Raw genomic sequence first — 13,675 nt, forward strand, 5'->3', positions numbered from 1 at the left:
TAAAGAGATAGGCAGACAGTCTATCTATTTCTGCCTTGAACTTACAAAGGCTTCCTCTGCTTTTATTGATACATGTCATCTAAATTGCTTTGTAACTCAGTTCATTTTAATCTCTCCTCTTCAGATAAGGCTTCTTCTGGTGGCCCATTAGAAGGGGCTGTCATTTCTGAATTAACTTCCTTTTCTAAGATCGGTCTTCTAGCAAGAAGGCCACTGCCCCCTCTCTCGGCCCCCCTTGGAGAAATCCTCCCTCTTTTAAGAAGGAAGAGTTATCCTTCCACACCGCATCCTTGCAGACGCGCTAGACAAACTGAGGCCTCGGGGTCCATTAGTATCATCAGTGGTCTTAGCTTCTATCCATGACCAACAGTATCAACAGCATCAACAAGCTTATCTTTCTCCCTATAGGTAGGATAGCTTGGAGAATCTTTATAACATTGTCTTGGTACTCCCATCAGCTTTTCAGCCTGGCATATTACATGTATGCAGAAACCTTATCAATTTAAGATTGTACATACAAAGACATGAAATCACGCATAGGCTATATTACACACATGTTTTATTCAGCCATTTAGCCTATTTACGCTGTTTTGACAAAACCAAGTATACATATTATTTGATACTTACCTAGGCTAGTAAGGTACAAGCCTGGAAGAAGTTCAAATCAGGCAGTAAAGCTTTGAAACACAACCCCACAATTGTAAATAACATGACAGCCTCTCACTCAGTCATTTAGGCGGTAACGTCAGTTAAGTCCCCAAGGGTTAGGGGCTTAAGGCTTTTGGGGGGACACTGGTATTGGGGCAAGGACTGTGAGATGAGGGATTGGGAAGTGCAAAAATGCTAATTTATTTCCTGTTTTTAGGACTCGGACGATTTCTGCAGCACTCTATAGCAAGAAAGGAAGAGAAGGGAGGATATCCTCCAGTGGTGGGCCGTCAGGGCCAGCAAAGCCTTCTCTGCTGGCCTAGACAGAATCACAAAGTTATAGCTATTTTATAATTTATTCACGCATTAAAACATATTCAAGAAATACAACTGGGGAGGCTCAACTGTCTTCACTGGCGTCCATGAATCGAGAAGGACTTCTTACTGGAACTAATATACTGACCATTTTGGAGACCACGCCTGACCTCTCTGTACTAAAACCTCTCTAGTTTTGTTCTGCTTCACTTTATCAAAGTCGAACTTTGCAGAGAGATTGCTCACATATTGTGCTATGATTCGGGAGAGGTTTAGAAGAGATAATCATCCTGTAAGTGCTTTTTTTTCGGCAAAACTGAAACTTTTCTATTTGAGCTGTGTGCCATCTTCATTTACTCTTAACCAGTAACATATACACTGATATTTACACATCTGAACAAATCTCATAAGTGTTCCCTTTATTATAACACAAACATTATTCAAATATACCTTGTGGTTGCAGTGATATACTCTTTTTAGTATGGGTATGCAATTTTCGAGCAGAGGCCTAAAAATAGGGCTAGGGTTTAACAGGTTTAACCTTCTGGCTACGGGCGCTCTGGCTCAGCACCCCTGAAAATATTGTTCGGAAAATAGCCTTATTGTTCGCCAGTATTGTGGATTTGTCCAGTTTTTTTTCCGGATTAAACAGAAACGTATGGGCAACACTATCATATAAGTCACTTCTTACACACTCCAAACACAACTATAGGCTACTAATATAAGCATCTAGAAAACGTGTCATAAAAGCATGAAATCCTGGGCATAAATCGCCGTTATGAGTACGGCGAATCAATATTTGCACCACGATGCTATCGGCTACCTAGCATTGCAATGCATTTTATAGCATTAGCACCCGTGGCCGAACACATAATTACCTTCAGTTTTTCTCTCCGTGTAACCACTAGAAAGCTGTGAGTGGAGAACGGTAAGATGGTACTGCCCTTCGCCGAAAAAAATCGTGGGTTTTGGGCCAGGTTTTATGAAAAATGAGTAAAATATCGTCACAGATTATCCGTTTCAAAGCTAGAATCATTGATGCTAACTGCATCCTGTTTACTTCCGAGCTGTTTCCAGAATAAGAGCGGTCAATCCACCATGGGCGAGCGGTCAGACTTCCGGCGAGCGGAAATTTACGCTCGGGGAGACGCGGCACGTCTTGCAACTTTACTTGCTGAAAAATCTGTCAATCAACACCCGCTCCGGCACCCGCCTTCCTGAGACTCTGATGCTTCGAAGGCGGGCTCATTGACTGAAATCGACCGATGATAGGCTGAGCTACAGCCACATACAACACACATGAACTGAGAAAATCCTATGGATGAGACCCAGAGACAGGCTTTGACAGCACCCTGGCTCTCAAAATTATTCTAAACATCTGTATTTGGATGTATTGAATAATATGAGTGATAAAAAAAAGTGAAATATATAGTTATATAGTATATAAAATTAGAATAGAGCATGAGAGAGAAATGAGAATTTGGCTTGAAATTCTGTACTCAGACCTCCTACTATGCTGGCCTGCTTCACTCAATCTAAGTAAAATTAGCTTGGAGAGACCACAAACCTGTTGTGCTGTGACTGTGGAGTATTTTTAGGCTTCAATCTGCATTATTTTTTAAAAAAAGTTCAATAAAAGTGCTTTTTTTCAGGTGAACCTGAAAGTTTTCAATTTGAGCTGTGTGCCATCTTCATTCACTATTAACCAGTAACATATACACAATATTTACACAATTGAACACATCTCACAAGTGTTACCTGTATTAAACCATCAAAAATATTAAAATAGACCTTGTAGTTAGAGCTGTGGACTCTCTTGAGTATGGGTATGCAATTTTCGAGCAGAGGCCTAAAAATAGGGCTAGTAGTTAAAAGGTTAATGATGCACGTATTCATGTATCTGCACTCTGCAGTTAGTGTATTTGTAGGTAATAACCGTAGCCGTGGCGTCATAATGAGGTTATTAGGAGGTGGTTCAACTGTAGTAGGACAGCACAGAAGGCCGAGGTATAAAATGCACGGCCCACCACTGTCAGAATATAAATTCTGTAGTGACCGTTGCTTCCTAAAAAAGTCACCACGGGTGCTGAAATGTTTGTTCTGACGCGTGCCATAAATAACGAAGTCCAGTTTCCAATATAGGCATTTTATTTCTCACATAAACAGAGGCCAACCACTTTTTCTGTCGTTATCCATTTCCTCTACATATACCAATAAATCCTACCATTCATTAAATGTCGCACGGTTAAAAACAGTTTGCTCCCTTCTGTTCAGCAACACCTGTATCCAATGACCCCACTGATTATATTACCTGTGCCCTGATTCACACCGGCACTACGCCCCCAAGTGGTGGGAGGTTGTACAAAAACAAAACAACAAAATGGCTCTTATGATGATTTTCTTCAACAACTGCAGTAAGAAAACGTGACATAAAATGTTGACTCTGATTTGATTGTGTCTGTTAATATGGTAAATATAAGATAGCCTGTTGACTAAAAGCCACTGGTACAGTTCACTCGTACTCAGTGGCAACAGCCCAGGCCCCATATATGCTTTGCAAGAAACGTTGGTGGAGGTGGAGGTTGTAGAAGAAAATAATCCAAGCTTTAATTTGATGTGCAACATGTTTTATTTGAAAAAGGTCTGCCAGACATTCAGCAGGATGAATTAAACTGAACTGCAACTGCATGCTGAAAGCCAACAGAAGCTTATTCATCCAACCACTGGTTTAGAGGAGGTGCTCTCCTCTAAAGGACTTCTTGGACTCCTTAGTCAAACCGAAGTTCTTCATCCACTTTGATGTCCTTTAGGGTCTTGAAGAGGATCACATGAGTGTCCTCTCCATCCACCTTCAAAACACACTGAACTGGCTTCAGGTTTGGCTTTTTACAGGAATGATTTATTCTTCTGCCAACTGTCTCTACATTTGCGTGGCACTTGCATGGATGGGTGTGGGCATCGATGCAGAGAGCCCTATCCCCAGACTTGAAGAAGAACATGTACCCCGGTTGGTTTTTAAGGGCCTCCATCTTCTTTTTCCCCTCATCAGCTGTGATGACCTTGCCATGGTAATCACATACAATGTCGCCTTTGGAAAAGGGCCTGGTTGCAACCACTCCTGTAATCAAGAAAACGTGAAATTTTGAGTTAGATCTAAATATCAACTGCATAAACATTACAGATTGGCAAACCTTTCAATACATTTTGTTATAGGTGGAGCTCAAGGTTAGCCAAAAATGCTAAAATGCTCATTTCAGTGTCTCCCCTTACAAGAAAAAATGAATTGGTTGGTTTTCTTACCGAGCCCTTTCTCTCCACCAAAATGTTTGATGGTAAGTCCTTTCCACCTCTGTGTAGCCACGTTCCTGAGGACTTGCTCGTTGCCTTCAATGGTGTCTATGGAGGCTGGCACCCACATCTGCAAAATCTCTTCTACTGTGGTGTGGTTGACCTTCCACCCTTCCTTCTCCATAAGCCTGGACACCATCCCGGCTGACGGCTTGCGATGTGTGAAGTCTACTGATGGAAAGAATACAAATATATTCAATCATGCAAGTAATTTGTCACAATAAATGAATTGCTGGGTTTGAGTTTTTGATTAGTATGGATTAGTATTTATAGATTGGAGTACTTGGAGTACTTACACAGCAGATAATGCCCTCGATATTGGTTTGCTCGCCACTTAGCATAGAAGACAGGGTCCTCTGGAAACCCAGCATCGATCCTCTGCTTCTTCGTCGGTGGCTTGCCGTCAGTCGTCACAGGAAATGAAGCGAGAAAATCTGAAAATTGTTTTGCTGAAGACCGGACGTCTTGTGGAGGAGAAGTCTGGTCCCTTTGGCTGGCTTTTTCTGGAGAAGATCTGTAAAATTAGGGAAAATAAAGGTTTAAATGATTACAAATTCGGACAGCATGGACTGAAAAAAAATGTGGTGGCAAAAATTTGCAAGTCTATAGTGTGTGCTGGGAATGAGAAATGAGCAGTTGATTGGGCTTTGGCTTTGATTTTCTACTGACCTCTGTTGCATATTTTTGGTAATTTTCAACATTTTCTTGCAAATATACAAAGACCAGGACTGATATGCGCAGGGAAAAAATGATTTGAGAATGAATGAAATTATGAATAAAAAGAGCATTGTTTGTAGCCCATAACACATGTGTGATTTAGTGTACTTACTTTTGCCATGTAGGGTCACTTGGCCCTCCATCTCGATCCGAAGAAGAGGGAGAGGACTGGTTGCTGGAATCTGGCCCAGAGTATATATATCCTGTATATATAGCAACACATCTAGCACAATCCCCTATTGTGATGTCATGATAGCTGTACATGGAATGGACCAATGAAGACACTTTCAGGTGAGAAGGGGTTGGGCCATTGTCAGGTAATGGGAGGCACTGAAGTTATTTGCTTGATGGATAGTCATTAAGCATAACAAAAGATGTGGCCAGCCAAGTTAGCATGTCCATAATCTTTTTTACAATGTTTCAAACGGTTTGAATCTTTTTTAGAATGTTTGAATCTTTTTTAGAATGTTTTAAACTGTTCCAGAATGTCTCAGACTGTTTTAGAATGTTTTGAACTCTTCTACAGCTTGTGGAACCAGCATCTTGTAGTGTTGTTTGGCCACAGCAGTAGTATGGGCCATGTAATGGGTCATTACCCAGTCATTAAGCATAACAAAAGATGTGGCCAGCCAAGTTAGCATGTCCATAGTGTACATTCCAATGAGGCTTTCTCAAACCGACAACTATTTGTAATTATTGCTGAGCAAGTGAAAGAGCTATATTGCAAAAATACTTGATTTTTGAGTTTGCTATGTTTTCAAGTCAGGATTAAGAATTTCAACTTGTATTTGAGTTCAGAACAACACTATTCAAAACAAATGCTAACTTTATTTAAAAAATAACTTTATACATTTTCCTCTTCTTCCTCGTCATCTGCAAAATACTACAGAAGAAAAAACATGAACAAAAAAACTGCATATAAATTTCTGAATAAAATAGATGACGTTATAGGGCATGTCTTACATTTTCTACATCCTCTTCTGGAGGAGGAGGAGGAGGGGACAGGCAGGTCTTCCTCATCCGAGGTCACCCTAAAGTCACTTTCCTGCAAAATGGCACAATACAATAGCTGTCAAACAGAACATAATAATCGCAATCTAAAAACTAATGCTGGGCAACGATTACAATTTTTAATCGCGATTAATCGCATGATTTTTCTGCGATTAAGCACATTGTTATGCGCAAAGTTCAATAATGAATTCAAAAGTCGTGTATTGCGCACTTTTATTTTAAGAGTACTGCTATATGAACAAAAGTGCAATAACATTTGGTTTGCAAACACTTAAACAAATCAGGTTCTTTTTAACAGCAGTATTCCCTTTACACAGTAGCAGTTATAATATAATGAGTCTGATAATAGATATTCAGCCGGTGTTCACAACTTTATCTTCATGTGTGTAAGAGATGCAATTTGAAATATACACCTTGAAAACTGCAAACCTATCTACGTCATGTTTTTTTTAATGTTTGTTAAATTCTCAGTAGTGATAACTAAATGATATGCTTATTATACATGTTATATTATTATAGCAGATCCACCGCCCTGTGCTTCACTGAAACCTGGCTCGGTGCACACATCCCGGACAGCGTGTTACATCTGCCGGGCTTCCAACTCCTCCGAGCGGACCGGACAAAAACACACTGGACCACTGCTACACTGTAATAAAGGATTCATATCGCTCAGTCCCCCGTGCAGCTTTGGGACTCTCTGATCATTGACTGGTCCATCTTCTCCTGACCTACAGGCAGAAACTTAAATCTGCAAACCCTGTGGTGAAGACTGTGAGGCGATGGACCAACGGGCTAAAGAGGAGGCCTACAGAAGTGGGGACAGGATCCTGTACAACCAGACCAGAAACACACTGACGAAGGAGATCAAGGTAGTTAAGAGGAGCTAAACTGAAAAGCTGGAAAATAAGTTTTCAGCCAACGACCCCTCGTCAGTTTGGAGAGGCCTGCAGGTACTCATCAACTACCGGAGACCACCCCCCACTGTGGAGAATCTCCAACTGGCTGAGGACCTGCATGTCTGCAGGTTTGATAAGCCCACTCTCACATCCTCCAACTGCCCCATCATCAAACAACCACCTACACCCCCTGCCACCTCCTCATCTCTCCCAACCGACCCCCCACCGGCACTCACGATCAGTGAAGAGGATGTGAGTCGGCTCCTTCACAGACAGGTCATTCTACAGAAACGGTGGATCTAGGTCAGGGGTCACCAAGCTTTTTTAAACGGAGAGCTACTTCAAAGGTACCGAGTAGTACGAAGGGCTACTGATTTGATACAAACTTCCTGAATAACAAACTGAAGAGACAGTTTGATCACATGTCAGTTAATTATTCCTCACAATAATTATTAAGAATTATTTCCACAACAATGATGGTATCTACACATATATATTTAAACATGCAACTTTTATTTCTGTTAATCTGTTTCAACATTAGAAAGTCAGAGGTATCACATCTGTAATATGTTTGTATCATCACATGATCAAAGCCGGTTACTTTTGCACATAGCGCCTGCTGGTGAATGATGCAGTGGTAATGTAGACATTTTGCGAAGTCTGGGTCACCTTTGTCTCGTCTGTAGCCGAGCGGGGGATCCAACCCTCCGAGGCGCGCGAGCGTCTCCGGGCGCCCGCGTTCAAACCTCTAGTCTGGGCCTTTTCGGTCGGATTGCGTTGCCTCGCCTCTACCCCCGCCACCCCTGAGTTGTTGCACCGCGGACTGTTCTGAGGATTTACGGACCTGACGACGGGGTGCGCTCGCGGCGCGCGTCTGGCGCCAACGGGAAGCGCCCGCCATTCGGAACCTGAAAACCTAGTGCGGTGCGGCGGCCTCGTCCTGGCTGTCCGCCGTGCGCCTCCGGGTACCCAACTCTCTTATGACAAGAAATACTGTCATTTTAAAATCTACACTAATGCAAGCGTTTTTGATTAAAAAAGAACAGCAACTACAATTTTAGACGGAGCTCCATGGTGACTAGTGCTATTTTTAGAACATGCCTTGCGGGCGACTCACGTGGTCCCTGGGGCGACAGGGGTGCCCGCGGGCACCGTGTTGGCTACCTCTGATCTAGGTAGTACAGATCTGCTTAAATGTATTTCTCCTTACATACCAACAACTTATTGTATAACATCAACTAACATCTAAACTTAATGATTCCACAGAACATTGAGCATTGTATTTTTCATGTCTTTTTGCAGCTTTTATGTGGAATGTTACACAGGAATGTTACTGGTGTTACCAGTAGGAGGAGTGACACCAGTGACTGTAACTCCAATGACAATATAGAGAAAAACCTACAAGAAAATGGCTGCCATGTATCAGACCACATGTTTTCAGGCAAATCATTAAACTTTTCAGGCAAATCATTAAACTGTTCAATATAACCAGTTATAATGTTCAGTGTCTTACCCCTGCGGCCAATACATGACTAACACAAATGACAGACTTAAAAGCTTCGCTCAAAATTTTGACATATATCATGATATTTTAAACAAATGAAGTAAGACATCTGACTTACCAAATGCCTTTGCCCACTGCACTTCCTCCAAGGACCTCTTGATCCAGGAGGAACCTTAAATGGTCAGTGTAGTATTTCAAAATAAGAGTGTTTTGTGTAGCATTAACACCAATGACATAATTCTGTGTGACTGGTATTTATTTGATATTGGTAATAATAATTAGCTATTTCAATGTTGTTTTCTAAATGTCATGTTCTATTTAAAATATGCAATGTTCAATGTCAATGTGAATGAGATTTAATTCATGAAAAAAAAGGTTTTGAATAATAAGTAAAGGCTCCACTTCCATGTATGATAAAAGTGACAAGACAATTCCTAGAATTTAGGATTTTAAAAACATTGCCAAAATTAAACATTATACATTAGATGAATACATTTAGTTTTATCATTGCAAGGACAGTCTTTAATTATTGAATATGTATAATTTATGTGATTATTAAGTAAAGGAATTTACTGTCTGCAAAAGTAAGTGACAGCACTTCCACCGTTTTTGTAGAATGACCCAGACAGAAGATCAGGTAGGCACCAGGTCCAGACGGTGTGTCCCCCTCCTGCCTGAAAGTCTGTGCTGAACAGCTGACCCCCATCTTCACGCAGATCTTCAACCAATAACTGGAGCTGTGTGAAGTCCCCTCCTGCTTCAAACGCTCCACAATCATCCCGGTCCCAAAGAAATCCTCCATCACAGGATTAAATGACTACAGGCCCGTCGCCGTGACGTCTGTGGTCAGCCTGCCCCCCATCCTGGACTTGTACACCTCCAGAGTCAGGAAACGGGCTGGAAAGATCTCTGCAGACCCTTCACACCCTGGACACGACCCGTTCCAACTCCTCCCCTCTGGTAGTCGCTACAGAGCACTGTACGCCAAAACCTCCAGACACAGGAACAGCTTCTTTCTGCTGGCCGTCACTCTGATGAACAATTAATCAGACATACTGCACCTCCATTTGCACTATTACCACTATTGTAGTGACTTTAACAAATATCCATTTTATATTTTAAAGCCACTGGGGAGCGAACGGGAGAACTTGTCTTTCTTTCGATCCGTTGATCCATTTATTCGGTTTGCAAATTGACACCATAACAGAACACCACAGGATACCACATGACAGGATACCACATGACAGAATAATACAACACCTTGACACGCTGACTGACACGTTGAATGACACGGTCAAAAACTGTTAACTTCCCGTCCACACACCTGATTCTCATCACCGGGCACTTACCTATATGCACTTTTACATCAATGCGCCACCCTGTGTTCAATATTAAAACTGCATGTCTAAATTCACCTTGTGTTTCCCTCAAAGATAAAAGAAACCAACAAAACTACATTATGCTCCAACAACCACCATTCTGCACTAATATCCCGAATCCATTGTCATTGTTGTTGTTCTTTATGCTCATATATATTCTGATATATATTTATATTGTACATAGTAGTTACATGTTAAATGTGTATGCTTAGTTTCTCTGTTCTACTTTCTTGTCTTTAATGTCCTTGTTTTTATATTTGTTTTGTTTATTTGTATATTCTGTGTATGTACGATGAGAGCAATGTGAAAACCGGAGTCAAATTCCATGTATGCGCACGCATACATGGCCAATAAAGCTGATTCTGATTCTGATTTGATTAGTTTACCCTTTAATCTGCAAACTGTGTCATATTTCAACCATATTTAAGTGTTTTACTTTTACTGCTTTTTGTGAACGTCTCCAATACTGGTGTATGAGCCTTCAGGCACAATTGAAAATATGCTATTCCTGGTAGTGTCCACTAGATGTCGACATCTACCATCTAATTAACCCTCCCCTTCCTTTCCCCCACCAACACAGAGCTGCTGTCCTGCGGTCCTGGGGGATGCTGAACATTTGCATCTGTATGAGAGGCAACGACAGCTATCCAGTGAGTGAAAAAAGTCAGCTTCTACACAAACAAACAAAGTAATTCAAGACTTGACTTCAATTATAGCTGTTTTATACAAGACCATACAAACAGAGACAGTTCAAGTTAAAGAACATTTAGCTTGTAACTGTTGTGGCAGAAACACTAGCATTAAGTTGTGGCTGAAATGAAGAGAAGAGACGTAGTTCTTGGAGTAGCAACCAGCGGGAAGTGTTTTAATGAGCATAAGGCAGCATACAACAAATCCAAAGTATTAGTTCTTACGTTCTTACTCTTATAGTCTAGCTTCAGCCCCCTTATGTGACTTTCCACCAATCAAACCAGTCGGTTGAACCACAAAGAAAGCACAGGTCAGGATAACCTTTTGGCAGAACACATGATACATGTACGGGAAGTGTTTGGAATCAAATTGGAGTGATATATTCCAATTTGTCTGGCACGCCTTTATCACTTTCTAGGAATGTTTTTATGAAACCAAATGTGTTCAACATAGCAAATTGTATAAACCGTTTTCTTATGAACCCAAATGTTGTGTGTTCAGATTATCCTCACAGCAAAACCTAGATTAGACCACACAGGTTTTAATAGCACTACGAAAAATGAACGGTGACAAGGGAATGGGCTTCCATATAACGCAGAAATACAAAGATTGCGTGATAGTGGGTACATCCTAAGTCTCTTACCATTTCCCTCACTTGCGTCCTTTCCTTGCGTTTTAGGGTACATCCCAAGGGTTCATCCCAAATCTCTTAATTGCAGTGGCGCGCTGTGCATTTTATACCTGGGCCTTCACTGCTGTCCTGCAGCTGAAACACAGCTACGGTTATTATTTGTTTCATGTAAAAATGAAGCCAACACCTATCTGCAGAGAATACGCCGGGAGTGTGTCTCCTCTCTGCTCTGACTGCAGCTGGGACTGCTGTGCGAGTTACCGCCTGTGAGTGCTTTGGGGTGGCGGAGGGGCAGCACCTGCTGCTCGTTCACGACAGTAACTGTAGAACGGTAGTCCATTAACGTCACAAAAGTCTCCAATAACACCAGAACAAGTCGCTAGATTTGTCACTAGTAGCTTTTGACAAAGAAAGTCTCCATGAGGGTTTAGAAAGTCGCCAGGTTGCCAACACAGGCACCGGCTAAATATGTCCCCAGAGCAACACTGGACGTAACAATGGTTCCTATCACATATTAAACCAAACAAAAATCCAATCTTCAGAAAAACAAGTTGTACAAATAATAATGTATAAACAAGCATCTTAAAGCTACTGCAGATGTAAAAACAAACGCATTTAACTTACCAGAGCTGCTGTTCACTATTTAGCTGCTGTTCCTCCTTTCTTTGTTAACAAAGAGTTTAATCTCACGGTTGTTCAGTACATCCATGTGTTTTAGTTCCAGTAAGAAGTGCTTCTCGATTCATGGACGCCAGTGAAGACAGTCAAGCCTCCCCAGTTGTATTTCTTGAATACGTTTTAATGCGTTTGAGGGCTGAAAATGTCCGCTCGACAGAGGCAGCAGATATTGGGATTGTCACCGCCCAACATGTCAGGCTAGCCCACTGACCAATCACGTATGGCTGCCAGCTAGCAGGCTCTGACACGTCAAAGAATACGCCCAACATGTCAAACTAAAGATCTGATTGGTTGAAGAATATGACAATCAACAATATCGTCCCCATTTACTTTAATCTGCACTGGCTGCAGGTGAGACTCTGCAGGCCTCTGGCCTCTCTTCTTACCTAGAGACACAGAGGTGAAATCTGATTGGATAAAAGCTCTACTTAAAACAAGCTGCACTGGAAGCAGAGCAACCGAGGAAGACAGTAGCTGTGCAATGAGAAAATGAGATAATGGGGAAAATATTTTTATAAATTATAATACATGTAGTGTATTTAAGAAAAATTATTAAATTATAAAATAGCTATAACTTTGTGATTTTGTTTAGGCCAGCAGAGAAGGCCTTGCAGGCCCTGATGGCCCACCACTGCTTAATTGTCATTTCCTCGCTCCTCGCTTGAACCGGAAGTTGTTCTGCGCCGCCATATTGACGGCCGTCCCAAAGCTCTTATTTAGCTCGGAGGAGAGATCTCTGAGGAGCCATGAGAGAGGACGCACGAGAACAGCCTTCCAGGAAGTGTTTTAACGGCCGACACGCCCCCTCATTGTTCATCAGTCATGTGATTGGACGCTGCAGCCGATCGGACTGATGAGATTTTTTTCAACATGTAAACACTGGGTACATCCCAAGTCTCTTAATTGCATCCCTGTTTCCCTCACTTGGGTCCTTTCCTTGCATCTTAGTCCCTCCCACCAGGGATGCATGGAGGAAACCATGCGAGGAGAGAGGAACGAGGAAATATGTTTTAACAGACATGAGACGTCATGAAATATAATGTTTTCGGTGGACTGCGCTCATGTAGGAGACAACGGGCTGTGACCTCTGAACCCGGAACAATAACAAAAAACAGCTGAGGCCCCTCGTGTGTTCAGGGAGGCTAAACTAGCTTAGTGCGGAAACAACAGCCCGAACGGATTAAATTGTCCGGACAATAACCCCGTGCATGACCGGATGCTTCGTAATTAACAGACAATGCATATAGTCCAAATCAATGTAATTAACACAATGACAAGAACAAACTCACAAGAACCAGTCACATATATTTATATGACAACAAAGCAAATCAATCCAGCAAAACTGCAGCGCTAGAACACGAGCCATTCATATTATTCATAAAAACGACACGATAGACAAATGAACACAGTAGAAACGCTACTGCAGATGTAAAAACACAAAAGCACTTCACTTACCAAAGCTGCTGTTCACTTAAACACAAAGTCCATCCTCCTTTCTTTGTTAACAAAGTCAGTAACTCCTAAATCCGTTTCTCCTCCTTCAGCCATTGAGTGTTAAAAAAACAAAGCTAGGTAAAAAAAAAAAAAAAGAATCTACACCAAGCAAAACGCTAAAAATGTCATAACTTCTCTTACATATGTTTCAACCTGAACTCTTACTAAACACTAAGATCTGCTAGCTAGCTTTCTGTTTGACAAAAGTCACGCTGGCCCACTGACCAATCACAGCGCAGTTAATACTGACGTACTTAGAAGGCTACCTGGGTAGCACTGGCACGCAAGAATACGCCCAACATGTCCAACTAAAGATCTGATTGATTGAAGACTATGACAATCAACAATATCGTCCCCATTCACT

General features: G+C 41.7%; 1 protein-coding gene across 2 annotated transcripts; it reads right to left on the reverse strand.

Annotated features, from left to right (window-relative positions):
* Positions 1 to 3,601: 3,601 nt before the first annotated feature.
* LOC142931513 (uncharacterized) lies at positions 3,602 to 5,990 on the reverse strand. Of its 2 annotated transcripts, none has more exons than XM_076075471.1 (4): positions 5,141 to 5,990; positions 4,608 to 4,825; positions 4,264 to 4,479; positions 3,602 to 4,081 (listed from the first exon to the last, which is right to left on the reverse strand). In XM_076075471.1, the coding sequence occupies exons 1-4, from the start codon at positions 5,290 to 5,292 to the stop codon at positions 3,732 to 3,734; spliced, it is 936 nt and encodes a 311-aa protein (XP_075931586.1). In that variant the 5' UTR covers positions 5,293 to 5,990; the 3' UTR covers positions 3,602 to 3,731. The 2 variants fall into 2 exon arrangements, with proteins under 2 accessions (XP_075931586.1, XP_075931585.1); XM_076075470.1 differs by having other exon boundaries at positions 4,264 to 4,482; positions 5,141 to 5,987.
* Between the last annotated feature and the right edge of the window lie 7,685 nt (positions 5,991 to 13,675).

Source organism: Anarhichas minor, unplaced genomic scaffold, assembly GCF_050575085.1.
Source record: "Anarhichas minor isolate MPS153535 unplaced genomic scaffold, ASM5057508v1 ptg000052l, whole genome shotgun sequence".
Lineage (NCBI taxonomy): Eukaryota > Metazoa > Chordata > Actinopteri > Perciformes > Anarhichadidae > Anarhichas > Anarhichas minor.

Bases quoted from the DNA above. Each gene is read 5' to 3' on its own strand.
- LOC142931513 (XM_076075470.1), bottom strand. From the start codon at position 5,292: ATGTACAGCTATCATGACATCACAATAGGGGATTGTGCTAGATGTGTT. The intron at 4,826-5,140 runs GTAAGTACACTA...CTAATTTTACAG, and splicing joins AGTGACCCTACATGGCAAAA to ATCTTCTCCAGAAAAAGCCA. The intron at 4,483-4,607 runs GTAAGTACTCCA...TCTTTCCATCAG, and splicing joins TCGAGGGCATTATCTGCTGT to TAGACTTCACACATCGCAAG.